Raw genomic sequence first — 27104 nt, 5'->3', positions numbered from 1 at the left:
GAAGGAGAATACCAAAAAAACTCTGGTAGATGCGGTAGAAGTATATAAAAAACAAGCAGACAAGTACCGCTCACTTCAACCCCCCCTTCCATATGGGAGGTAAAGTTTTTCTATTGATCAAATACATACAGTTGAGGATGCCTAGCAAGAAATTAGGACCTAAATGTTTAGGTCCCTTCTCAATAGTCAAAATAATTAACACAGTTACAGTTCAGCTCAGCTGGCCTAGAATTCTAGGGAAGATACACCCTATTTTCCATTGTAGCTTGCTGAAACCTGTGATTGGGTCTAGTTTACTACCTCAGATCCAACCACCCCCTCCTCCTGTAGTAGTGTAAGGAGAAACACATTATGAAGTGAAAAAAATATTCGTTTCTAGATTGTATAGAGTTTGGTTACAATATTTAGAGCATTGGAAGAAGAGTGAGCGGCGAGTGGGCGGGTGGGTGGGACGAGCAGGTGGGTGGGGCAAACAGTGACCGAGTGACTAGGTTGGCAGGGGCAGGGCCAGCCAGATGTGGTATTTGCCTGTTTGATGAACCAGTTAAATTTCCGCTACCAGTTCGTCCAAACCGGTCGAAACCAGCTGAATGCCACCTCTGATAGGTGAGCAGCAATCAACCTGCCACTCCGATCAGCACCTTGTGTGGCCTCTAGTTCCTTCTGCCCTATAGGCAGCCAAAACAAACGCTCGCTTCCTTCCAGACTTCTTGGATGCCACTGGCTGACAATTACAGTCCTACTGTATTTTTAATAATTCATTTAATTTTTGGAGTAGAAGACTTCCAGGGTACCTTTCAACCTTACTGTTCTATGCTCTATATTCCAAATTGCTAACTATTACTCTATATCCAGATGGACAGCACTTGGAGTGGTAGATATTCCAAGAATATCCACCACTCCATCACTCCAAGTGCTGTCCATTTGGAAATGACTTCATGGGCGGCTTTATCCTATAATCATGGCAAAAGCTGTTAACAAAGAACACCTTTTCAGATTTACTTCTCAATATAAAAAAGCTTCAAAATTACAGTACTTACCATCTGTACCTTAAATGGTGCAGGAATAACAGACTGATTTGAAAGACAAAGTGCCCTGGAAACATTCTTTAAAACCTGGATGCAGCCAAAATCTATCGTAGTTGGATGCACATAAACAACAGGACCTTCTCCAAAAGTCACCAATTGGATTTTCTATGGCAGGGAATAAAAAGAAGCAAGCAGAAGAAGTTAATACAGCAACAATTATTTGACTTATTATGACTGGATACTGTAAAATAGCCTTCCACAATCTAAGCAACCCCTTGATGCATGAATTACAACTGTCAAAATTTCCTAGAAAACATAAGCATAGAAGAGAATCCTGAAAGGTGAAGTCCTCACAATTACAAGATACTTAAATTGAGGAAAGTTAATTTTCATGCATCCTTGGATTTGGTGCTTAGGTATCAACTTTATACTTAATTAAGAGGGGGAAAGCTATTTAAAACCTATTTTTTGCTGTGGTAGTCACAGGACTGGACTGGTTCCAAGGCCTTGTAACTCTTCCCCACAGGGCTGGACAACCATTTTGCTTTCACTCAATTGTCGAGTTGTAATACATTAGAATAGACATTTCCTCATGGTCCATCTTGGTAGCTGAGGAGAGCAAAGGGATTCTATAAGAAGAGATTGTTAACATCTACCTGAAGGATTTAAAGGGTGAAGCAGCCTATCTTCACAGGTGAGAGCCGTGTGTGTGTGTGTGTAAGTTTGAATGACGAAGTGCTGAGCAGTCCAATGAGAGAAGACTGACTGAACAGTGTGTGATCTCAACTAAAAGTTGAAGAGGATTCTTGGTGGTCCATTGATGCTGAATACTAGGCAAAGTACCATGGACAGCAAGGCCACCACCTTTAGATTGGATGGATGAGATGGGAGCCACAGGTGATCTAGGATAATTCGCCACAGTTAACTTTCCATGATCAATTTGCCACAGGACAATTCAATGCTGTATTAATCGTTTCATTCAGTTACTTTTATTATTGGTTACTACATTATTTTCCAAAATTATTGTAACTCTTGTACTTCTGGATTGACTTAATTTTATTATTATTATTGCCACGGTTCCATTGAAGTTAATTTAACTTTTGTATTTGTTGAATTTTCCACAGAGAGTTGTCTTGTGGTGAGTTGTGCCATTCCAAGCCATAGACTGTGACATAAACTGCTATGGACAGGGGCGGGGGGCTCTAAAGGAATGGAAGCAGGCAGTCAAATCCTGGTAATGTCCACTAAAAGTTACTTTGTTGAGTTGGGTGACTATAGAAATTGACTGACTGAACAAATTGATTATTTATTTCTGAGGAAGGTAGTTTTTCTGTTCTGGGCGAGTAAATTCCCACTCAAGAACATATAGCAATAACATAACTATCTGCCCCAGGAAACACTCTCATCCAGGAACCAAACATTGAGAGAGAAGTATTGAAGTTGGAGATCCAGCACGAGCTTAGGAGGGTCTTCCCTTCTACCACTACAAACATTTTTGTAGCTGAGGAAGCCTGCATTTCAGCCTCCTTTCTGAAACCTAGGAAGATGTAAATATTCTTAGGATCTTTGTTCTGTACATATAAAGTGCTTCAATATCTTGAGCAGTAAAATTGTATGGAAAAATTTCTGTTTCTCAAGTGAATGATGTAGTACACATTCCCAATTACATAATATTCAAATTTCCAGAATAAATTAGAAATAAATGTTTAACTGTAAGATTTTACAAGGGATTTTTCCTTGTATTCTAGACTCAGCTCTAGCCACTTACATATGGACTTTTTAACCATTCCCAAACCATTGGCACACAGACACATATAGTATCATTTTGCTATGGATCATCTGGAATGCCATTTTCAACCATCCTTTGTTCGATTGTCAAATACTAGAATGGCAGATCCTAGGATCGATCTCAATAAATGATCCACCTCTTTTTCCTTCTCTAGCATATTTTCTCACATAAAGCAAACCAATGAACTTATCATTACCAATGGATCAGTCTTTTCCTGACCTCCTGCGGCTGAGGAACTTTAGTGAACTTACTGTAGGTAATACAAGATGTAATACAGGCCTCTTTATTCCTGCTCATTCAATCCACTCACCAGGGGAAAGTCTTCATTCCCAAAGATAGCTATGTAGGCCATTGTTTCCTGGTGGCCTCTTTCCTCGACTTCTAAAACTAATGGGATTTCAACTGTGGCATGAGGTGGAATAATACCGCAAGGCACTGGACTTGAATACAAGATGGTGGGAGAGTTCTTATATTCCTAGGTGAAGATAAAAGCACTAAGAATTACCTGCTTGAAGTCTTTCTGTTTCTATGCTTTCACCCCAATGTCAGGTTCCGAAGGGTTAATGAAAACAACCAAACAAAAACGGTTTGTAAATGCAGTTTGTATTCTTCCTCCGGCACAAACTGACCAACAAAGTACTAAGGTGATGAATAAATTGTCAGAGCTGCCGCCCTGTGCTTCCCACCAACTTTTATAGTTACATTGGTTATATTAAACCACACACCCCGCCTGCACACACCCATCCCCTTGTGACCCAGAGCAAAAACCACCCGGCAATTAATCATGGATTGTTAGTAGGAGCTTTGCAATTTCGTCAACTAGCTAGACAGCTTGTGGGGGAGGGAAGGTGAGTCTTGGCAGCTGGCCCAGTCTTCTCCCCTCAATGGCAGCTCCAGGCCTCTGGGCTGACCGGAGCTGACACACAATAAAATTCATGTCTTTTATTTATTTATTTTATTATTCATGATAGAGCTCTGAAAATTTATTTCAGCAAACCTTTCAGCAGTTGTTTTCAATAGTATGAGAACAACAAAGCAAGAACTTTATAAAATCCTTATAAAATATAAATAAGAGTAGAGGTCAAGAAATGATTATAACTGGGCTAAAACATTTCTCTCCTCTTTTCTATAGGCACATTATGAAATCCACCTTGCCCCCAGAAATGCTGCAGTTTCATCCTCCTGTACAAGACCATTAACCTGAATGAAAAGCCCCCTCCAGAAGCAGCAGGACCTTCAAATAGGGAAGAGAGAAGTCAAAAATCAAACCAACCTGGGGAAGAACACCATAGCACCCTGGAAGGTCAGCTTCATTAACAAGTTTTGCCACTTGCTGATACTGAAATTTCAGGAAACAACGTCCAAAATTCACAGTGGGGCTAACCACATGTAGTGGAGGTGTGAGGCATCTAGTTAATCAGAAAAGCAAATCAATTAAAAAATAATTTAAATTCTAATCATTTAGATATAGAGAATAACACATTTATAAAGTCTCATCAGCTTGTTATTAGTTATCGGAAGCTGTAGGTTTCTAAAACTTCATACAATACATTAAAAGTAAAGCAGACCACACCTGACCCTAAGTCTCAAGAGGGCTGGGCCTTGATATTTTCCCGTTAGTTCAGATTCTTGAGATTTGAAAGCCACGTTACACAGAAAATCAGACTTGGAACTGGAAATCCGAGCTAGAGGTGTGTCAAGCATGTTCGCAATACTCCGTCACTTTCCTCAGGCTCAAGATCTTGTCAGCACCTTTTGACCTGTCTTGTTTATGACAAGCCAGTGTGGTTTCTTTAGAATTCCCCTTGCTATTTCTCAACCAGATTTCAAAATGCCCTACCAATCTCCAGAAAAAGAGAGCAAAGTGTTGCTGCAGACTAGCACTTGGTTCAATAATCATGAAAGCCTCCGAAAAGATATTCAAATAATATGATATGTCTATACCTACAAAGACCATGGCACTCTATGGATGTGAAAGTTGTACTTTGAAGAAGTGGAATAAGTAATGTAATGATGCCCTTGAACTTTGGGGTTGGAGAAAACTTCTGAGAATGCCATGGACAGCCATGAAAACAAACGAACAGTCTTGAACAAATCTTGAACAAAACAATTTGATTTCGGATAGCACCATCCATCTCTACGTTGTGATATTCTTTTTTGAATATGAGGCTACCTAGTTTTACTGTTATATACTGTGGGTTATGCTTTATCCAGGTACTTAATTTTTAGATTATCAGAATGCATTTAATCAAAGACAATATTTTTTTCCTGCTTCTTATTCCAGCCATTTATTTCTCTTGCCCTGCTTCTACCGGTAGTGTTGGGAAAGTCACAATGGATAGGAAATGTACCAGTTTGTTTTCTTTGGTTTCCTGACTTTATTGGTCTATGTCTTCCTTATCAGTGTTTCCCACAGTTAAGGCAAAATGTCATAAACAATCCCAACTAAATGTAAAATCCTGGTTTCCTTATTTGTTGGTCTACCTGAACATAAACTAGGCAAATGTTCCTTTTATTTATGAGTATGCACTTCATTCCTTTGGATCTATCAGCAAGACATCCTTATTTGACCATCCTGCCAAGATTACAAACAAGGGTAGCATAAGAACATAAATCATAGGAATATGAAAAGGCACAGTGATAGCCCAAGCCTTGTCTTATCTCGCATTCTAAAAGACTGGACAATCACTTGTCTGAAATGGTGTAAGGTCTCCTCAGGAAGGAGCAATAGCAATAGCAATAGCAGTTAGACTTATATACCGCTTCATAGGGCTTTCAGCCCTCTCTAAGCGGTTTACAGAGTCAGCATATTGCCCCCACAGTCTGGGTCCTCATTTCACCCACCTCGGAAGGATGGAGGTGGTCAACCTTGAGCCGGTGAGATGTGCATCGCTGAACTGCAGATAACAGTCAGCTGAAGTGGCCTGCAGTACTGCACTCTAACCACTGCGCCACCCCGGCTCTTCAAAGGAGAAAGAAAAACAGAGCATTTCTGCAAAAAAAATGGGAGGGGAATCCACCCCTTGCCTTTCAAACTTTGCCACTTCCATGCTTTGCCACATCTCCAGGTGATTTTTGTTCTGACAGGGTGTCGAGTTGGCTCCACATCCAGTTGCCTGGGGCAATTTGTTCTGTACCCACCTGGCCATGCCCATCCAGCCACTCTGCGTCAGCTGCCCCAAGTCATCCACCCTGAGCTGGCTGCACTTTGCCAGGCCCACCCAGCCACACTCACCTGGCTGCAGTGAGTTTCCCATTCTCTATTCACTGACCCTTCCAGGTTATCTTGTTTAGAATAGAGACAAAGACTGGAATCACCAGAGGCTACAACATTGCAGAAATGAAATGAACAGTACCTTGCTGAAATTGGGAGGGCCAGCACATCCTCCCCACTACCTTTGATGTCCACTACAAGGGCAGTTTCATAGGTCTTCACTGTGTTTGAGCATAAGGTCACCTGCAGTGGAAAAGGAAAACAGGGATTTTCATGTTGCTGAGAGATTATTGCCATCATAGCTTGGACATTTGCTATAACATTTTTTATGTGTGCTACAGCTATTTCTCAATTATGGCCACAACACACAACAGGAACCAGGAAATTTGTTGTTCAAGTGATACAGCCACTGTTATTTAGCTGGGTGTTCTGTCACATCTGAACTACGGTAACAAAATAATAGAGTTGGGAGGAATCTTGAAGGTCTTCTAGTCTAACCCCAAGCTCTGGCAAGGAGCCCTATATCATTTCAGACAAATGATTGTCCAATCTCTTCTTAATAACATCCAGAGTTGGAGCACCCACAACTTCTAGAGGCAAGTTGTTCCGCTGACTAATTATTCTAACTTAATTAAATGTTCATGTGAGGTAACGCATGGCCATGCTCAATTGTATGAGTTTTTTTGCGGCATTTCCTGAGGTTTGCAATTTTCCTTTTAACATTAAGTGAAATAAGGATGATTTTTAAGGGAAACAAGAGGTGAAGTACTATCAGGAGAGTGTGATAGCAATATGGTTTCCCCAGTTTATATTAATACCATAATAAAAATCAGATTTATATAACAAAAGATGCAGTGTTGAATATAGCAATAAAAAAGTTAATAGATGTACCTTTAAAAAAATTACTAGAGCAAAGATGAAGAATTTAAACTTTTTAAATAATCAATCACTAATCTTAGCTGAAAATAATATTAGCCACAAAAATATTTCCAATTTATTCTGGTTCTTCAAGGAGATTATTAGAATTGTGTTGTGATAAACAGTATAATGAGATAAGGAAAAGTCAGAAAAGCATGAAATTACAGTACATGGTTGAAAAGGTAAGAATGGAGACAAATTATTCAAAATTCTCTAGGAATTTTATAGTTTTGGAAGAAATGTCCTTCTGGGTTCAGTTCCAGATGAGGGAAAAGACACTGGAAACATGGAAGCTGCTTGGGAAGATGGTTTAATGGTGAACAGGAACACATGGCTTGAGCTCCTGAACAGAAAAGGGGAATCACATGCTTTCAGTGGGTGAAGAAGAAAAAAGAGACCGAGATGCTGAAAGTCCCTGGTTTTATGCCCTCTCTGGCCTTTGATCTTGATCTTGTATTCTGATTGGTTGTCAGACTCCCTTGGGGCCATACAGGGGCAACTCTCTAGGCTGTGCTTTGAGTCCAAGTTTGTTGAGCTTTGCTTCTTCCCAGGTGCCCTTTGGTGAGATGGGTAAAGGGCTAATGCTTTAATCCCATCGCCCTGGAGATGAAGGGAGGAGATATTTGTTACGTAGAATAGACAGCCTCAGGCCTTTTAATGGCCCATTGATAAAGGTGGGGGATATTAGGAATGAGTCTGTTTCTTGCCTAAAAACATGCTTCTCCATTTCTTATCCAGGGAAATGATATTCTGCCAGGATATTTCATTTTTCTAGGAGAGCGGTGGGTTTCAACTTCCTACAGTAGGAAGAGGAAAGAGTGTTTCATTCAACTAAATTATTTTCTTTTATTGTATTTACTTACATATTTAACAGTATTGAGTGCATTTTAGAGTGAAGCATTCCACATTTTAGGTCTTTGAGTGGTGTGCCAGGAGAATTTCCAAGAATTGGTAGTGCCATAGCCTATAAATAGTCATGGCCAGATCAAAAAGTAAATTTGATTCAATATAGTTACATACAAAGCCTCAAAATATGAAAGGCAATGACGGATCCCCTCCCCCCACCCATTTGCAGAAACACTCAATATTTCTTTCTCTTTTCCAAGGAAAGGTTCCAAGGCTGTTGAGACATACAGTATTGAAGAACAGTATCCAGGAAGCTCCAATTGGCATGCTTGGAATTGCAAGCAAACAGCTTTATTATTTCCATATACCGTACTATAATCAACAACAGAAAAATGATCAGATCCCTAAGGAGGAGGATTGGGCCCAAAGGTGGGTGAGTTAAACTACCCAATTTTTACTTAAGAAACTCTACGGTGGCAATCTAAAATACAGAATTAGCAATTATCTGTCTGCTCAACCTTTTTTCTATTTGGTAGCTGTGACACTAGAAATATCCAGAAAACCTCAGGTAGTCATATTGCAGGAGAAAAAAACAGGAAGTGATTGGGCTATTAATACCCATCAAGCAAAAAGGTGAGAAGTTGAAATTCTGTCTTCCCAATCAGTAATCATTTTAGAATCAATGCTGCTTTTGCTTTTCCAATTAGCTTGTAAAACTGTATTGTGAATAACAGTCCAAACATTTTATTTTAGATATCACCAAGCATCAGTGGTGGGTTTCAATTTTTTTTAGAACCTATTCTGTAAGTGTGGCCTGTTTTGTGGGAATGGCTCAGTGATAATGTAACTGGGTGGGCATGGTCAACTTGGAAAATGTGGTGAAACTCACTTAACGATGATCTTGCTTAGCAATCAAAATTTTGGGCTCAATTGTGGTCATGAGTTCTCTTTCTTTTTCTTTCTTTCTTTTCATCTTTTCTTTCTTCCTTCCTTCCTTCCTTCCTCCTTCTTTCTTTCTTTCCTTCCTTCCTTCCTTTGTTTCTTTCTTTCTTCTCTTTCTCCCCTTTCTTTTTTTTTCTTTCCTTCTTTCTTCCTTTCTTTCTCTAATTTTAAAGCTATTTGTTCTTGTCTTTTCCCTAGCTATCTTCCTGTTTCCCCATTCCCTTTTCAAATCTTTTAAGATATTTTCCTCCTGTTTTAATTCCCTATTCACTATTAATTTTAATAATATCTCACTGTTGTCTTCTTGTTGGTTTCTTGGTTCTGCTGTCTCCTCTGCTTCTTCTGGAAGCTCCATTCTTTCCTCATTGTCCTGGTCTCTGTTCCTTGTTTCTTTTATTATATTTTCCAGTTTTTAGTCTATATATGATCAAATATTTGCATCATCTCCTTATGTTGTTCATTTATAAAATCCTTAATGTTTTGATACATCAGCTCCATTCTGTTATCTCCACTTATTTCCATCTTGTGTTAAGTCTTTGCTTAACAAATCTCCTTTTGGGTCAATTGTCCAGAAATTATTAAAATCACAATTTTAAATGTCAAGTCAACAAGCAGTCAATCCAATTTAGAAAGAAAACCAAGGGGTTAACCATGCCTCTTCCAATCACTTTTATTTGCTCAACAATATTTGGGGGTCTCTTGGCTAAAATTCTTGTTTCATGTATAAAATCTCCAATGTTTTTAAAGTAAATATGTGAAATCCAGCAAATATATATGATTATTCCCAAGATTTCACAGTTCTCCTTTTAGCAGCAGATGGTGGTCTAACTTCAACTTGTTACAGTCTCTCTGCATTATTGCTGACAATTCCGATTTTGATTATTTTGAATTATAAATCCAATAAGTGGGCAACATTAATAAAAAGTAAAAGCTCAGGATCTAATTCCAGCATTTAACAATTCCTTTTCGATACCAGGTCTTTTACTTTGAGAGTTCAATCTTCTTTTTCTTGTTTTTTTATTTCTTTTCTCAATTACTATGGGTTTTTTTTTTAACATGCTTATTTGTCGCTGACAAATAGTTTTTAATATGCTTCCCCCTTAGATTCCTTGGGGTCATTTTTCAATAAAAAATATTCTCTCACCCAGTTCATACAACACTCAGTTCACACTTTCTGACCCAGTTCACACTTTCTCCACACTGGCACAATCTTAGGTGTTCAGGCTGTTCCCAGCTTCATGTCAGCCATGTTTGCTGCCCCTGTTCCTCGTCTTCAGATGAGGAGGCTTTCCTAGTCAGGGAGGAGAGATGTGGCTCACAACTGGCCAAGCGGTCCCCCTTTACTTCACCACCCCTCTAGGGTGGCTATGGCTCAATTTGAGTCCTTTGGCAAGGATAGGTTGGAACGGGGCTGCAGAGCTTGCAGTCCTCGCTTCCAAAGGCACTGGAAGTACAACCGGAAGTCTCTAAATCACTTTCAAAAGTCTCAGAAATTAAAATATATTAAAAGAATACAAATTAAAGAAAATAAAAAATAGAATAAAATAAATAAAAAATAAAATAAACTTTGTGAATTAACCACAGCCACTGTATGTTAGTGTACAGCAAGTGTGAGAAAAAGAGCTTATTGTTTTTACAGAACTGTAAGAAGACATGCTAGCTCGTGAAGAAAATGCATTGTATACATTTCTAATCTCATAAACTAGGCTGAAGCTTGAGAATTGTATGTAGTATAGCCCTTGCTATGCTAAAAACCAGTCTTAACCAGAATTTGTTGATATAATAGTTACTCTAGAGACAACCCCTAGGATCTAAGACCATAAAAGATAATTTGTAAATAAGGGCAGGGGGTGATAGAATTAGAGTAATGGGAGATGTTATCAGAGGTGGAGATAATATATTCACTTTAGACTCTTCGGATAGTTGTGACGGCCTGAGTACTAAGCCAATGAGGAAAAGGTGGGAGGTAAATTTGCGACGGCAGTAGGGAATATAAAGAAAACATACTGATGATTTAAGGTGTTTCCACTGTACCCGCATGTGCATGTGGCACCCTTTTTGCAAAGTAGTAAATAAGATTACCATTGTTTTCTCTTGGGAGTTTTGGCTGGTGTTTGTTTATTTCAAAACTAGATAATGAATCCCACAGCAAGAAAAACTGCCACCGTGTCTGAATAGTATCTACCAGGACAGAATTGTAGTAAGCTATATCTGCCAACGAAATACTACATTGTATATTGAATTATTGCCTTTGAAAAAATATTCTGGTATTTGGTCTTTTGTTGCTGTTGGAAAACACAAAAAAGCAGATGGGAATGAATTGAAGACTCCCAGCCTTATTTTGCACATTATTATTACTCTTCCTCTTTTATTTTAAAGAGAAGTCAAAGTAATTTCATTTTAGAAAAGAAATTAAATAAGATAAAATGCTTATCTTAACAACAGTAAGTTGCACACACAGGTACTTGGCTCAGCTACTTATGCACACAAGCAACAGTGCGTGATAAAAACGTGCACCATTTGGATTTGGCAGGTCCCCAGATGTTGCTTGCTCATGTGGCCCTGTGAAAGTGAAGTCACAGGGCACTTTCCTTCCAGGGCCCCAAAGGTCAGTCACATGACTGCAGAGACTGCAATGGGCAAAGTGGCGGTCGTTTCCAGAGGGTCAGAATATTGGTCATGTGATCATAATTTGGGGGAACCAATCACAAGTCTACTACAGGTAGTCCTTGATTTATGACCACAATTGAGCCCTAATTTTTTGTTGCTAAGTGAGACAGTTGTTACATTTGACTCATTTAACAAACATTCTTGCCATAGTTGCTAAGTGAATCCCTGCAGTTGTTAAGTTAGTAACACGGTTATTAAATGAATCTAGCTTCCCCATTGACTTTGCTTGTCAGAAGGTTGCAAAAGATCAGAGAACCCCAAGACACTACAACCATCATAAATATTGCCAAGCATATGAATTTTGATCATGTGACCATGGGGATACTGCAGTGATCATGTGAAAAATGGTCATAAGTCACTTTTTCAGTACCGTTGTAACTTTGAATGGTCACTAAATGAACTATTGTACGTCGAAGCCTATGTCTATTTAACTACCATCGTTGTTTTGAGCAGACAGTAAGCAAATGGTCTTAGGTCGAGGACTACTTGTATTTTCTTTTGTTATAAACCTAAGGAAAAGAAATGTCATATTTGCTACTCGCTTTATCCAAGACTGGGGATCTTTCAAAAGCAAGGAAAATAGTTAATTAACAACTCACTAGGTATTCAGCATTTTCAAGGGCCATTGGCTAAGTTCAGGAAGTCTTTTCATTGCATTTTAATCTCACAATTAAGTTCTACAGACAACTAGTTGTACTTCAAATTTCAGATGTGTTTCAAGGCTTCAGTGGCTTTGTACCTCAATGTCCAGAAATCCTTGTGGACGAATGGTACCATAGCTGGGAGAGATGGTAAATTCTTTGGGCTTTGCAGATGCAAACCATGCCTTTCTCCACGTTGGGCTTGAGATGTCAGAGACTTGATCCTGACTCCTAATACTTGGTTCTCCATTACCATCTCCTGGGACATGCAGGCTGAAAGTCATGGGCACCAGTGAAGTGTTGCTGAGGCAGCAGGATAGGGTTTGAGGGAAACCTGGAAGCAAGAATGGAGGTTGTAGGTGAGCTGAATGAGGGTTCTGAAAAGGACAAGGGCACCAAACCAAACCCTCCCACTTTACGCAAGGTCAACTTTAGGTCTTGCTAGCTTGCACCCTTTAGGATAATGGGATAAAGGGCAGTTCTTAGGAGGAAAAGCTCAAATAAGGCTAATAGATGGAACCAAGGATATGAGAGTAAGATGTGTTGCAGTGTTCTGTAAGTTCATTCTAGGCCGAGGAAGCTCATTGGGTGTCTTTGGACCAGTCATTCCTTCTAGAAGCACTTCCTGACTGGAGAAGGTTTGAAAGGTTAATACCCATAGGGCAGAAGGCACACTCAGAATTCCTGGCAAGTCTGCTCTCAGATTCCTGTCCAATAATACCAATAATGCACCTCCACATATCTCCCCTACTCCTGGTCAATGGTGAAATTCTTTTTTTTTTACTATCGGTTCTCTGGGCGCAGCTTGGTGGGCGCTGCAGGGGAAGGATGCTGCAAAATCCCCACTCCTGGCGGAAGGATATTGCAAAATCTCCATTTCCACCCCACTCTGGGGCCAGCCAGAGGTGGTGTTTGTCGGTTCTACTCAAAATTTCTGCTACCGGTTCTCCAGAACCTGTCAGAACCTGGAGTCAGCACAGCTTGGCTGTAGTCCCTGCTGCTTGGGCTTTGCCTCCCACCGCTCTCCCCTCCTCTTTGTCCCTTTGCCCCATCTCCCAAGTGAACACACTAAACATCTGGGCATGTCTATGGAGGTTCTCAGTCATCTAGGTCACGGTTGTCCCAAAGGTGCTTTTCAAAAGGCAGCTGGACTTGAAAACATTTTGCTTCTCATCCAAGCAGCTTCTTCCATTCTGACTGAATGGTAGGGAAGGGAACCACATCTGGGCCTGCTTTTCTTTTGTTCAGCAGGTAGCGAATTACCAGCAGGAAACAAGCTTCTTGCCTTGTCTAGCCTGGAGGACCTGAGTCCCTCTGGGGACTGAAAGCAAGTCTTGGACTAGATGGACATTGGACTAATTGGCCGAAGTGGAATCCCCAAACAAAATGAATGTAGAGGAGTGGCTTACCGAAGGAGACATCCCCAAAATTGAGAGAGGGGACACTGAAATGAAAAGTGGGTCCAATGACACAGCCCCTGAGGTGAAAAACAGAGATTTTTAAATAATACAAAGAGGGCAAACCCAACAGAGATAAGCAATGAGAACACTCATTGATCCTGCCAGGTACTCAATAGAAGGAGTCTCATGAAACATTTTGCATTCAAGTGTATTTTTTGTCTTTTCACAAAGAAGAGATGAATCTGCTCATGGCTAACAGACCTTATCACAGTGCAAATGTCAGGCCTGCAAGCCATTTTTTCTTTTATGGACTTCAGGCCTGCCACACTTTCTATTATTCTACTATGCATTTCTATTGTGGGAAAATGGGAGGGGGGATTATATGGAGTATCCCAGATGGAAAAACCTGCAATGATGGGAAGAATAGCAGTAGTAAAGATGAATATAATGCCAAGATTGCTATACCTATTCCAAACAATACTGATAAAACTAGAGAAAAAATATTTTGAAAGTATGAATAAAATAGTGGGGAAATATATACAGCAGGGGGGGGGGAATGAGAATTAATCTAAAAATGTTGCAAAATGCAAGAGGTTGAGGTGGATTTGGATGACCAAACTGGGAATTGTATTATCAAGCAGCAGGATTAGCTTGGATGAAAGGATGGATCTTATTGAGAAATACAAGATTATTGACATTGGAGGGTCATGATTTGCAACTGGGTTGCCATGTTTTTTTGTGATAGGGTAAAAGTAAGGCACATGGCTATTTTCAAAGACATTATGTAAGGAATGGATTGTTAACAATATGGGAAAGAGTGAAAGGGAAACACTATTTAGAAATACCAATGTGGCTTTCAACAATGGAAGCATTGACACATCCAAATATTAGTAGCATGAAAAATATTATTAGATACGAAGATATCTTAACAGAAAAGGGGGAACTAAAACGAAAACAAGAATTAGAAAAACAATGGATTGATATAGGATGGTTTTCACAATTGCAAATACAATCAAGATATGAAAAAGATAAAAGGGAATACGGTTTTAACTTAGGAAGTTCGGAGTTGGATAAGATACTTACAGTATGGGATCAGAAGAAAGAATAATTATGAAACTATATAGCTACCTATTAAGAACTAGGCTAGAAGAAGAAGTGGTTAAAGATACAATGTTACACACAATTGAGCTAGAAAAGTGGCAACAACCATGGGAAAGGAACCATAAATTAAACATGTCAACAGCTTACAAAGAAAATTTATACAAAATGTTTTATAGATGGAACATGTCACCGGGAAAATTAGCAAAGATGTTTAAAGACAAGTGAATGAAATGTTGGAAGTGTCAACAAGCAATAGGTTCCTATTATCACATGTGGTGGACATGTGCAGAAGCAAGGAAATATTGGATTAAAGTAAGAGTATGGTTAAAGAAAATCTTACAACAAGAAACAGAATTTAGACCAGAGATATTTCTACTAGGTATTATCCCAGAGAAATTCAAAAAAGAGGATACCTATTTGATTATACATGAAACTACAGCAGCGAGAATTGTATTTGCCCAAAATTGGAAATTAAATAAACTACCAACAGACGAAGAGATAATAAAAAAGATATTAGATTGTGCAGAGATGAATAGGTTGACAATGAAAATAAAGGATAAAGAGGAATCAGAGTACTTCAAGACATGGGGAAGATTTTATGACTGGCTAGAGAAAGGAAACTAGAAAAGAAAGTAGGGAGAAGATATAGAACCCAGACGATGCACTATGAAATGGGAAAGGGGGGAAAAGGGGGAAAATAGAAAAGAAAATATTAAATATATAAGTATATATTCAAGAGCGAGATATAAAGGGGGGGGAACACAGTTAGGATACATTAGCGAAGGTAAGGGAATAAGAAATGATATTAAACTATATCTGGGTTTGCGGAAATATCATCCCAAGGAAACATAAACTGAGATCTGAAAGAGACACCTACAACAATAGAAAAGAAAGTGAGAGAGGAGGAGAGAATGAAAGGAAGACGGAGGAAAGAAGAAAGAGGTAAGGAGAGGAAGATGGAAGGGAGAGGAAGAGAAGGAGAGAAGGTAGGAAGGGGAAGAGGAAGAATAGGAGTAGGAAAAAGGTAAGGGAAGAAGAAAGGGGAAGGAGAGGAGGAAGGAAGGAAGTAGAGAAGGGAGGGAGGGAGAAAAGAAAGGAAAAATAAGGTGGTGCTACAACAGGAGGAAGAGATGGTAAATAAAGCAACCCAAACTGTATATCATAACCTATTAAATGAAATAATACATGTATAAGAATGACAAATGTAAAGAAGAAGAAGAATTATGTAAATGTATACTTAAAATGGTATGTAAGAGAACAAAAAATAAAATAAAAAGTTCTGCAAAAAAAATTCTTCCTAGAAAGCGAAGGTCATCTTTTGTCTCTACACCTGGCCGGAACTGGATGGGTGGAAGCTGCCAGAGTGGCAATAGAAGATTGGACCATGTGATGGACTTGTGGGTGTATGGGCAGGATCTTGAACTTTCAACTGGGTGGAGAAACCTGGAAGCTTTCAGATGGTATTTTCCCAAATTTGCCAATATGGCTCTCTTAATAAATTGGAATTTTGAGGAATCCTTTGCCTCAGACTCTGATTTACTTTTGGATGTTATTTGGAACGCTGATAGCAAATGCCTCTACGAAACTTGGCTAACCTTAATAAGTAGTCTAACTTACGTACAAGAGGTTGAGGCTTACCGAATCACTAAGGTCACAGGCTGGGGAGATCCATTCACATGGAACTTGAACTCTTCCGAGAAGGGGCCCAGAACAGTAGAACTGAAAGAAATGTGAATGGCCTGATGGCCACCTGGCTCAACGATTCCTTCTCTGGGTTGAAAGGCAAAGCAGACACCCAGCACAGTGGAGGGCCACATCAAGTGGAAGAGGGCATCAATAGCTCCTTGGTTAGACAAGATGGCCTGGCACAGAGAGAAGGGAGAAAGATGAGTGAGGGAAGTAACTTGGCAGTTGAAGAACCAACAGAGATATCTCGGAGTTATTTCTAAGCTGCGTGAAAAGCCTCAGTTTCAAAGGTATCCACTTGAATGGGGTTCTAGCACTGGGTTGCATTAAAACTGGCCTGAACATTCATTATTGGTGGCTGTGAGAGTGCATATCATGGCAACTGGGTCCAGCACCGTCACTGGGGCATCCATGAATTCATACCCATTTATTTTGCAGAAATGCCTACGCCCCAGAGAGCATTGCCTAGGCTTCTTCTCATCACCAGCCTCTGGCCTGACAGACCCTGAAGGCCCTTTGCTGAAGGGCAGGTGCCCCATGTGGCCTTCCAAAGCTTGTAAAGATCTGATTGCTTCAGAAGACATTTTGGTGCCATGGGGGCAAATTTGGGATTTTATATACATTCCTATTTAGATATTATATATTTTATGCACTACTTTTATGCGTTTGCACTGATGATATATACAGGTAGTCCTCAACTTACAACCATTCTCTCATGACTGTTCAGTTATGATGACACTGAAAAAAGTGACTTATGACCAGTTCTCACACTTATGACTGTGGTAGCAACCTCACAGTCACATGATTGAACTTTGGATACTTGGCAACTGACTTTTTTTGCAATAGTTGCAGCATCTGTTGAGATGGTTATTTACAACCTTCCTAGGGGCTTCTGACAAGCAAAGTCAATGAGGGAACGCTGGATTCATTTAATGACCACATAATTCAGTTAACTATAATAGTTTGCTTAACGACCAGGGGGGAAAAGGTTGTAAAATGGGGCACAACTCAATTAACAACCACATTCCTTAGCAACAGAAATTTTGGGCAGAATTATGGATACAAGCCCAGGACTGCTTGTACTCCTGGAACTGCTTAAATTGAAACAGGATTGAAATAATCTATTGATACTCACAAGTGAGGCAACAGGATTTTTCACTCCATTCCTAAGAGGTCTGTAAGGGGTGTGCATCCCTGTCCTATTGTCTCCATTTATTCGTACACATTTACTGTGTTCATATTTATGTTTATACTTATACCTGTTATCTTTTACATGTTTGACAAACTAAATAAATAAAAATTTGGCAGTGACTCAGAACAGACCTGAGTGCAGCCAATTTTATAACGATGCGTTGATTTAACGATGGGCAAATAATACTTATGCTTAATAGTGAGGAAAGGCCTGAAAGAAAAGAGTGAAGAACAAACAGGAAGAAAGAACTCAGCACTTTAAAAGAGAAATAAAATCCTATTCTTCTCCTAATTTTTCATTTAATTTCTCAAGTTTCCTCTACAAATTTGATCAAATTATTGTAAGAGGAAAGAGAATCTTACTGATCCTAGACCAAGCAAAATCCAAAATCTCTAGGGAATTCCCGGAAGTGTGGCGTTCAGAGACATCAGCCTCAATAGACCCAAAGAAAGACAAACCACATTTACACAACATTAGAAATGGGCAATAAAAAGCAAAGGAGGAAACAAAAAGATGAGAACATATTGTCTCCAGCAGCCAATATCCAGATAAGCAGGGATAAACACTATGCAAACAGTCATACAGAAAACAATACCCTCATCCAGCACTGGCAAGGCAAGCTACTATATACATGAGGGAGCAAAGCCCACAATCACCAGTACTGATGATGTTCTTTAATCAGGTAAAGAAACATCTGCAAGCAAATAACCAAGCTCAGAGAGCACACACTGTAACAACTGAACTTACCTCATAACTGTGAGATGATCCCACAAAAATTTTCCCAACGTCCAGCTGATCAAAGTTGAAAAGTAGCTTGGGGCCTATTGCCTCCCCCTTGATACGCAGAGGGAGCCTGGTCTCTCGGCCTGTAGAAATGATAACTCATTTTCAGGAAATTAATTGTGGCACAATTCTTTAAACAATATTGGACAAAACAAACAAGATCAGAAAGTGGAGGCATTGAGCTTTTCTCCTTGCTGTGCATAATCACTCTCTTCTTGCCTTGGAGTTCTGCTATTTATTCACTTATTCATCATATGGTATATGATAGATGGACTTGCAATATATATTAACATTTCACCTAGATTAGTAAAACATAATAAAATATAAGTGTTAAAAAGATCTATGTTCAAACACCAATGTCTAGGCTATCTAACCACTGAAGCGCAGCATCATTCATATAAAAGAAATCAGATACTGGATCGGTAGATGCCCTCAGTTTATAACCGCTCAAGTGTGATTTACACTTTGATGTGGGACCCTGAGGGGAGGATACTGCAGGGAGTCCCAGCAGACATGTGTGAGGCGGGAATCCTATTCAGGATTGTCCATTGCTGACATGGTAGTTAGTAGAAAAGAATTCTGCTATGCAGCCCTCCACTCCCAGTGGGGGGGAGTTCTATTAGATTGGCTGCTTCAGACACCTAGTAGAACCACCTGGTTTTCAGAGGAAGCTTGAGGAACTTTAGAATAGAATAGAATAAAATAGAATAGAATAGAATAGAATAGAATCCTTTATTGGCTACACAAGGAATTTGTCTTTGGGGTATATGCTCTCAGTGTACATAAGGAGAATAAAATAAAATTCATCAAGAATAAAAAGATGCAACACTTAGTGATAGTCAAAGTTACTAATAAGCTATCAGATTGTATTAGGAAACAAATAAAAACAATATAAATTGAAAGACACAAGCAACATGGTTATAGTAATAAGTTTGAAGAGATAGATACTAGTAAGGAAGAGAAGAATAACAATAATACAGTCTTAGTAAATTATTTGACAATGTCAAATGGGAATGGGAATTAGTTGTTAAGCAAAATGATGGCACAAGGAAAAAACTGTCCTTGGGTCTAGTTGTTCTGGTGTGCAATGCCCTATAGCGTCGTTTTGAGGGTAAGAAGTTGAAACAATTTATGTCCAGGATGTGAGCGGTCTGTAGACATTTGCACAGCCCTCTTTTTGACTCGTGCAGATCCTCAATGGAAGGCAGGTTGGTAGCAATTGTTTTTTCTGCAGTTCTAATTATCCTCTGAAGTCTGTGTCTGCCTTGTTTGGTTGCAGAGCCAAACCAGACATTTATAGAGATGCAGATGACAGACTCAATCATTCCTCTGTAGAACTGAATCAGCAGCTCCTTGGGCAGTCTGAGCTTCCTGAGTTGGCACAGAAAGAACATTCTTTGTTGTGCTTTTTTGATGACATTTTTCATGTTAGGTGTCCATTTTAAGTCTTGAGATATGATAGAACCTAGAAATTTGAAAGACTCTATGGACTTGAAGGACTCTAAGAGGTGGTAGTATAGGTGGTTTTCTTCTGAAATCCACCATTTCTATAGTTTTGAGTGTATTTAGTTCAAGATTGTTCTAGTTGCACCACAAGGCTAGTTTTCAACCTACCATCTGTATGCAGATTCATCATTGTCTTGAATGAGACCAATCACTGTTGTATCATTTGCAAAACAGTATTTTAACAGAGGGATCTTTTGAGATGCAGTAATTGGTGTATAGCAGTGGTGGGTTCCGGATCCCGTTGCAACCGGTACACTGCGACGGGGCTGGGCATCCACCACGTGTATTTACGCGCCTGCATACCCATCGCCCGCAATGTTCCAGCTGCTTGGCGGAGCGTTGTGCAGGTGCCATACATCAGTGGTCCCCAACCTTTTTATCACCGTGGACCAGTCAGACGAGCCTCCCTCGGCCTTCCGGACCGGCGGGTGGGAAGGCGGCCATCCTGGGCGCGCGTTCCGCAGGGCGGGGGGGGGCCTTCCTTCACGCCAAGGCCGACAGCCCGCAAGGCCGCCCCGCCTCCTCCTCCTCGGCTGCCGGGGGAAGGGAGGGGGAACCGACCCCGCGATCCGCTCGCTCGGGCAGCCCTTTTTCCTCGCTGCAGTTCGGCGGGGGGAAAAGATGGCGCCGTGTCCTACTTCGGGCGGGCAGGCGGCTGGCGCGGCGGAGGCCGGCTGCTTCCGAGGGGGTGGGCCTCCGCGCCGCGCTCCATGAAGGAAAGAGGGGGAGAAGGCGGGCTGCGGCCGAAGGGCCCCCGAGAGCCCCGCCGGCCTGACGCAAAAAGCGCTTCGGCGGAGCGGCGGGGGGGAGGGGCGGGAGGCAGGTGACACTCCAGGAGGGGGGGCAGAGCTGCGCCGCGAGTCTTACGTAAAGCCCCCCCTCCCCGCCTCGGCGGAGGAAAACATCTCCCACCTGGGTGGGGCTGCGCGCGAAGCGCCTCTCGGAACGGCGAAGCTCCCCAAGTTCCCCCGAAACGGCCGCGCTGCGCCCCTCCCCCCCGCAACCTTAGTTTCTCCTTGGGAGGAAAATGCAGCGCCGCCGCCCCCTCCTGCCCCCCCCCTCGTCATTCCACGGGGCAGGCGGGCCGGGCGAGTCCGCGGACAAAGTTTTGCCTCCCAGGCAGCCTCCGCCAGCAGCATCCCAAGTTCGGGCCGAGGCCGCTGCCGCCGCCCCCTCCCTCCCGGGGCGAGCAGAGCAAGAGGGCGGGAGGGAGATCGGGCCTCCCCTCGCCCCCCCAGCCCCGCACATCTGGGGCAGCGGGGGGGGGCAGAGAAAGGGCACGTTCATGAGGACTACAAAGTTGCAAATATGGCCCCCGGCCGCTGCAGCGATCATGGCCCCCGGCCGCTGCGCGGCCCGGTGCCAGGTACTCCACGGCCCGGCACCGGTCCGCGGACCGGGGGTTGGGGACCACTGCCATACATTCTGTGTGCATGCACAAATGGCCCGGTTGGGTCAATTACAGGTAAGGAGGGCGGGCCCTCCGAAGCACTGTATCAGAATGATACCTGGTGCTCCCAGCAGACACCAGTATGCCCGTACCGGGGCATACCAGCTCTAACCCACCACTGGTGTATAGAGAGAAGTGGAGAGAGCACACAGTCCTGGGGGGCTCCTGTGCAAATTGTGCAGATATCTGATGTGATTTTGCCTAGCTTCACCTGCTGCTCCCTGTCTATTAGGAAACTTATGATCCATTTACAAGTGTGGTCAGGTACAGCTAGCTGATTTAGTTTAGTTAGAAGAATATCTGGAATGATGGTATTGAATGCTGAGCTGAAGTCTACAAATGGGACCCTTGCATAGGTTTTTGTAGATTCAAGATATTGTAGGATGTAGTGGAGAGTCATATTAACAGCATCATCTGTCGATCTATTTTACTCGGTAGGCAAATTGCAAGGGATCTAACAGAAGATCCATGATGGTTCTCAGGTGGCCGAGCACTAGTCTTTCAAAGGTCTTTATAACTACAGATGTTAGAGCAACCGGTCTGAAGTCATTCAGTTCCTTGATGTAGGATTTCTTCGGCACTGGAATGATAGTAGAGCATTTGAAGCAAGAAGGAACATAGCACATCTCTAGTGATTTATTAAAGATGCGGGTGAAGATGGGGGCCAGTTGATCAGCACAAATTTTTAAGCAAGAAGGAGTTACTGTATTTTTCGGATTATAAGACGCACAAAGATTTTGAAGAGGTAAATTAAAAAAAAATGTTTTTGCCCTCCCCAGCTCCCAGGAGCACTCTGCAGGCATCCCAAACCATCTGCACACCCCGTGTTTTGTGAAATAGCAGCAGTAGCAATAAGCACTGCATGACAGATCTGGGGGATTGGTGGGGGAGAAAGGGAAGAGAACCAATCTCCTCTGCACAAAGACTTTTCTCAGCACCCTAGATCAGTGGTCCCCAACCCCCGGTCCGCGGACCGGTGCCGGGCCGTGGAGTACCTGGCACCGGGCCGCGCAGCGGCCGGGGGCCATGATCGCTGCAGCGGCCGGGGGCCATATTTGCAACTTTGTAGTCCTCATGAACGTGCCCTTTCTCTGCCCCCCCCCCCCGCTGCCCCAGATGTGCGGGGCTGGGGGGGCGAGGGGAGGCCCGATCTCCCTCCCGCCCTCTTGCTCTGCTCGCCCCGGGAGGGAGGGGGCGGCGGCAGCGGCCTCGGCCCGAACTTGGGATGCTGCTGGCGGAGGCTGCCTGGGAGGCAAAACTTTGTCCGCGGACTCGCCCGGCCCGCCTGCCCCGTGGAATGACGAGGGGGGGGGCAGGAGGGGGCGGCGGCGCTGCATTTTCCTCCCAAGGAGAAACTAAGGTTGCGGGGGGGAGGGGCGCAGCGCGGCCGTTTCGGGGGAACTTGGGGAGCTTCGCCGTTCCGAGAGGCGCTTCGCGCGCAGCCCCACCCAGGTGGGAGATGTTTTCCTCCGCCGAGGCGGGGAGGGGGGGCTTTACGTAAGACTCGCGGCGCAGCTCTGCCCCCCCTCCTGGAGTGTCACCTGCCTCCCGCCCCTCCCCCCCGCCGCTCCGCCGAAGCGCTTTTTGCGTCAGGCCGGCGGGGCTCTCGGGGGCCCTTCGGCCGCAGCCCGCCTTCTCCCCCTCTTTCCTTCATGGAGCGCGGCGCGGAGGCCCACCCCCTCGGAAGCAGCCGGCCTCCGCCGCGCCAGCCGCCTGCCCGCCCGAAGTAGGACACGGCGCCATCTTTTCCCCCCGCCGAACTGCAGCGAGGAAAAAGGGCTGCCCGAGCGAGCGGATCGCGGGGTCGGTTCCCCCTCCCTTCCCCCGGCAGCCGAGGAGGAGGAGGCGGGGCGGCCTTGCGGGCTGTCGGCCTTGGCGTGAAGGAAGGCCCCCCCCCCGCCCTGCGGAACGCGCGCCCAGGATGGCCGCCTTCCCACCCGCCGGTCCGGAAGGCCGAGGGAGGCTCGTCTGACTGGTCCGCGGTGATAAAAAGGTTGGGGACCACTGCCCTAGATCTCCACTTTGTCTCCAGAAAAAGCTATTGCCATCGTTGGGATTTTGGCTAGTGAAAAAAACAGGGGATGGAAAGGAAACTCCGGAATGCAGGAGTGCCAGGTCGGGAATATCCCTGGAACCTGGCACCTGCCGCATTCCGAAGTTTCCTTTCCATCCCGCACTTTCACTAGCCAAAATCCCAACAATGTGCTTCTCCTGAGGAAGTGGACAAGGCCATGGGAGCGGTGAGTGCCTCCACCTGTACACTGGACCCGTATCCCTCCTGGCTGGTCTCGACCAGCAGGGAGGTGACACGTGGCTGGATCCAGACGATTGTTAACACCTCTCTTCGGGAGGGAACCTTCCCGCCCCTCCTAAAGGATGCGGTGGTGAGACCCCTCCTGAAGAAACCGTCTCTGGACCCAGCCATTTTGAGCAACTATCACCCAGTCTCCAACCTTCCCTTTGTTGGGAAGGTTGTTGAGAAAGTGGTGGCCTCTCAACTCCGACGGTCCTTGGATGAAGCCGATTATCTAGACTCCTTTCAGTCGGGCTTCAGGCCTGGCTACAGCACGGAAACTGCTTTGGTCACGCTGATCGATGATCTCTGGCGGGCCAGGGATAGGGGTCACCCCTCTATCCTTGTGCTCCTTGACCTCTCAGCGGCCTTCAATACCATCGACCATGGTATCCTTCTGCGACGGTTACAAGAGGTGCGAGTGGGAGGCACCGTCCTTCGGTGGTTCTCCTCCTACCTCTCGGACAGGTCGCAGTCGGTGTTGGTCGGAGGGCAGAGATCAACCCCAAGGCCCCTCAACTACGGGGTGCCGCAGGGTTCGGTCCTGTCCCCCCTCCTATTTAACATCTACATGAAGCCGCTGGGTGAGATCATACGCCGGCACGGGGTTAAGTACCACCATTATGCAGATGATACACAGTTGTATTTGTCTGCCCCATGCCAACTTAGAGAAGCAGTAGAAGTGATGTGCCAGTGCCTGGAGGCTGTTAGGGTCTGGATGGGAGCAAACAAGTTGGCACTCAATCTAGACAAGACCGAGTGGCTTCTGATGTTCCCTCCCAAAGATTGGCCAACTATTCCATCTCTCAGGCTGGGGGGTGAAATTATACACCCCTCAGAGAGGGTTCGCAATTTGGGAGTCCTCCTGGATCCCCAGCTGACTTTAGAACACCATTTGTCGGCTGTGACCAGGGGGACCTTTGCCCAGGTTCGCCTGGTGCACCAATTGCGACCCTACCTGGATCGGGAGGCCCTTCAGACAGTCACTCACGCCCTTGTGACCTCAAGACTGGATTATTGTAATGCGCTCTACATGGGGCTGCCCTTGAAGAGTGTTCGAAGACTTCAGTTAGTCCAGAATGCAGCCGTGCGAGCGATTGTGGGTGCACCCAGGTACACCCACGTCACACCTATCCTCCGTGAGCTGCACTGGCTACCCATTAGTCTCCGAATCCGTTTCAAGGTGCTGGTCGCTACCTATAAAGCCCTACATGGCATCGGACCTGAGTACCTGAGAGACCGCCTCCTGCCGATTACCTCCCATAGACCGATCAGATCTCACAGGTTAGGTCTCCTCCGGATTCCATCCGCCAGCCAATATCAGCTGGCAACCCCCCGGGGTAGAGCCTTCTCTGTTGCAGCTCCAGCCCTCTGGAATGATCTCCCCGTTCAGATCCGGACCCTTACTACCCTCCCAGCTTTCCGCAAAGCCACCAAGTCCTGGCTGCTCCAGCAGGCCAGGGGGCCTGTGAAACATCCAGCCCCGCGGAAATTGTGAATGTTGCGGTTTTGTTTTTAAAGTGTGGTCTTTGTCTAGTCTTCCCCCTTCCCTTGTCTATTGTGAGCCGTCCGGAGTCCTTCGGGAGTGGGCGGCATACAAGACAAATAAATAAATAAACAATGGCAATAGCTTTTTCTGGAGAGAAAGAGATCTAGTGTCCTGAGAAAAGCCTTCATGCAGAGCAGATTGGTCCTCTTCCATCCACCCCTCCCCCCAAAACTGCCTGGATCTGTCATGCAGCAAAGATATATGGTAGCTGGATGCAATAGCAGCAGTAGCAATAAGCATTGCATGACAGATCTGGGGGATTGGGGGGAATTGCAGCGCCCTCTTCACCAGCCCCTTCTCGGCTGGTTCTGGGTGGCAGAGAGTGCACTAACAGTGTTTTCAGGTGGCAGAATGGTGATCTCGGCTACCTGGAACCATCTGAGAAGGGACAGGTGAAGCGGGCGCTGTATGAGAGATGTAAAGCAAAGTGGCTTGCTGCTCGGCCTCTCCCTTCTCCAGACAACCCAGTTAGAGGGTGGTCAGCTTCTGCTCCTGGCCCAGGAGATGGATCTGGCCAGGACAAATGCAAGCCCTATTTTTGCAATCAGGGAGGAAAAGAGCATTTCAGGAGGTGGGCGGTTCCAGGCTGCAGGGATCGGCCTGCGCCTGAAACGGTCTTTTTCCTCCCCAATTGCAAAAATGGGGCTTGTATTCCTCCTGGTCAGATCCATCTCCCGGGCCAGGAGCAGAAGCCAACGACTGGGTTGTCTGGAAAAGTGGGAGTCCGAGCAGCGAGCCACCTTTTGATTTTGAAGAGGCAAATTTAAAAAAAAGTTTTTGCACTCTGCAGACCGCCCCAAAATGGCCCATTTTTCGTGAAAACAGGTAATTTTTTGTCAAAAAAAAAGGGAATGCATAGCTCTTAGGAGGCTTGTAGAGTGCTCCTGGGGGCTGGGGGGCAAAAAAACAGCCTGTTTTTTGCTCATTATTGCCCTCCCCAGCCCCCAGGAGCACTCTGTAAGCCTCCTAAAGGCTATGCACGGCCATTTTTGCAAAGGGGGTGGGGTTTCAGGAGGCCAAAAATGCTGTATTCAGTGTATAAGACGCACCCAGATTTTCAGCCTCTTTTTTGAGGGAAAAAAGGTATGTCTTATACTTGTGGTGATTCAAGCAGCAGAAAGGAATATATTGCTCCCCTTACTAAATCTGTTGAATGACATTCAGTGGCCCTTTTAAAGACAACTTTTAGGAAAAAATGATAACAAAAAACATTTGAACAGTAGTTAGGAAGAGTTCTTTCAATATTCAGTAGATAAAACTGCTGATTTGAACGAAGTTGGATTATCATTAGTGTCTGTGGAAATGAATGGCACTTTGTCTTGAGAAGTGATCTGTGATCAATTGAGTTAGTGACTGCCAAGGAATAGGCAGGACTCTGTTCCGTGAGCTTCAGCCCTTTTGACCTGAATTCCTCATGATTAGTGAAGGCTTCTTCTGAAGTGACAGGAGGTTGAGCATGAGCAGCAATCAGTGCCTTTGGGAATGAGGGTGGGTGTTTTCATCCCTCTGACACAAACTGTGGTGAGCACTTTGCTTAGGAAGCTATTAGTGCAACTATTCTGGATAACTGATAGGACTCAAGATGGTGGCTCAGTAGGGAAGCAGTGGGACTTTCCTCTGAGCCTGCCTGACCACATTGGCACAAAGAAACTAAATTCCTGTTGTGAGAAGCAGCTTTTCCAGAGCACAAGTGAGCAATTCCTGATTTCTGCTTGCTCTGGAGAACTTTTGTCAGCTAGAACCATCTCCTGGCTGGCAAGTCCACCACTGTGCTGTCTCCGCTTGAAAAGCTGCTCGCAGAGGCATCTAATTGGCCACAACCTAGTTCTAAAAGCTGCTGATGGTTTTCTAATCAGTAGTGACAAATTCGAGCCAGTCAAAGTAAAATTTCAGGTTTTAATCCAAATCAACCGCACAACCACAGGAGGGAACTCTAGCATCAGGAATATCTACTTGAGGTTTTCAACTTCAAAAGGAAAGGTAGCCTAAATTAAGATCTTTGAATTGGGCAAATGTTTGGTTTTCTGGTATAAAGAATTACAGTATTTAAAGAGTTTACATCAAAAGTTTAATATTTTTGGTTTGGATGTAGCCTT

The 27104-nt window shown here is 43.9% G+C and overlaps 1 protein-coding gene across 1 annotated transcript in view; it reads right to left on the bottom strand.

Annotated features, from left to right (window-relative positions):
* Positions 1–27104, bottom strand: part of HYDIN (HYDIN axonemal central pair apparatus protein) — a 269552-nt gene that overhangs the window by 213831 nt on the left and 28617 nt on the right. Inside the window, exons 10-17 of the mRNA XM_032231077.1 lie at positions 18175–18293; positions 16188–16411; positions 13458–13525; positions 12147–12382; positions 6174–6274; positions 4091–4226; positions 3128–3292; positions 1041–1193 (exon numbers count right to left, since the gene is read on the bottom strand). Coding sequence (XP_032086968.1) covers positions 1041–1193; positions 3128–3292; positions 4091–4226; positions 6174–6274; positions 12147–12382; positions 13458–13525; positions 16188–16411; positions 18175–18293 — 1202 coding nt within the window. The remainder of the gene's footprint in view (positions 1–1040; positions 1194–3127; positions 3293–4090; positions 4227–6173; positions 6275–12146; positions 12383–13457; positions 13526–16187; positions 16412–18174; positions 18294–27104) is intronic.

Source organism: Thamnophis elegans, chromosome 14, assembly GCF_009769535.1.
Source record: "Thamnophis elegans isolate rThaEle1 chromosome 14, rThaEle1.pri, whole genome shotgun sequence".
Classification (NCBI taxonomy): domain Eukaryota; kingdom Metazoa; phylum Chordata; class Lepidosauria; order Squamata; family Colubridae; genus Thamnophis; species Thamnophis elegans.
This window is presented reverse-complemented; position numbering and strand designations above follow the sequence as displayed.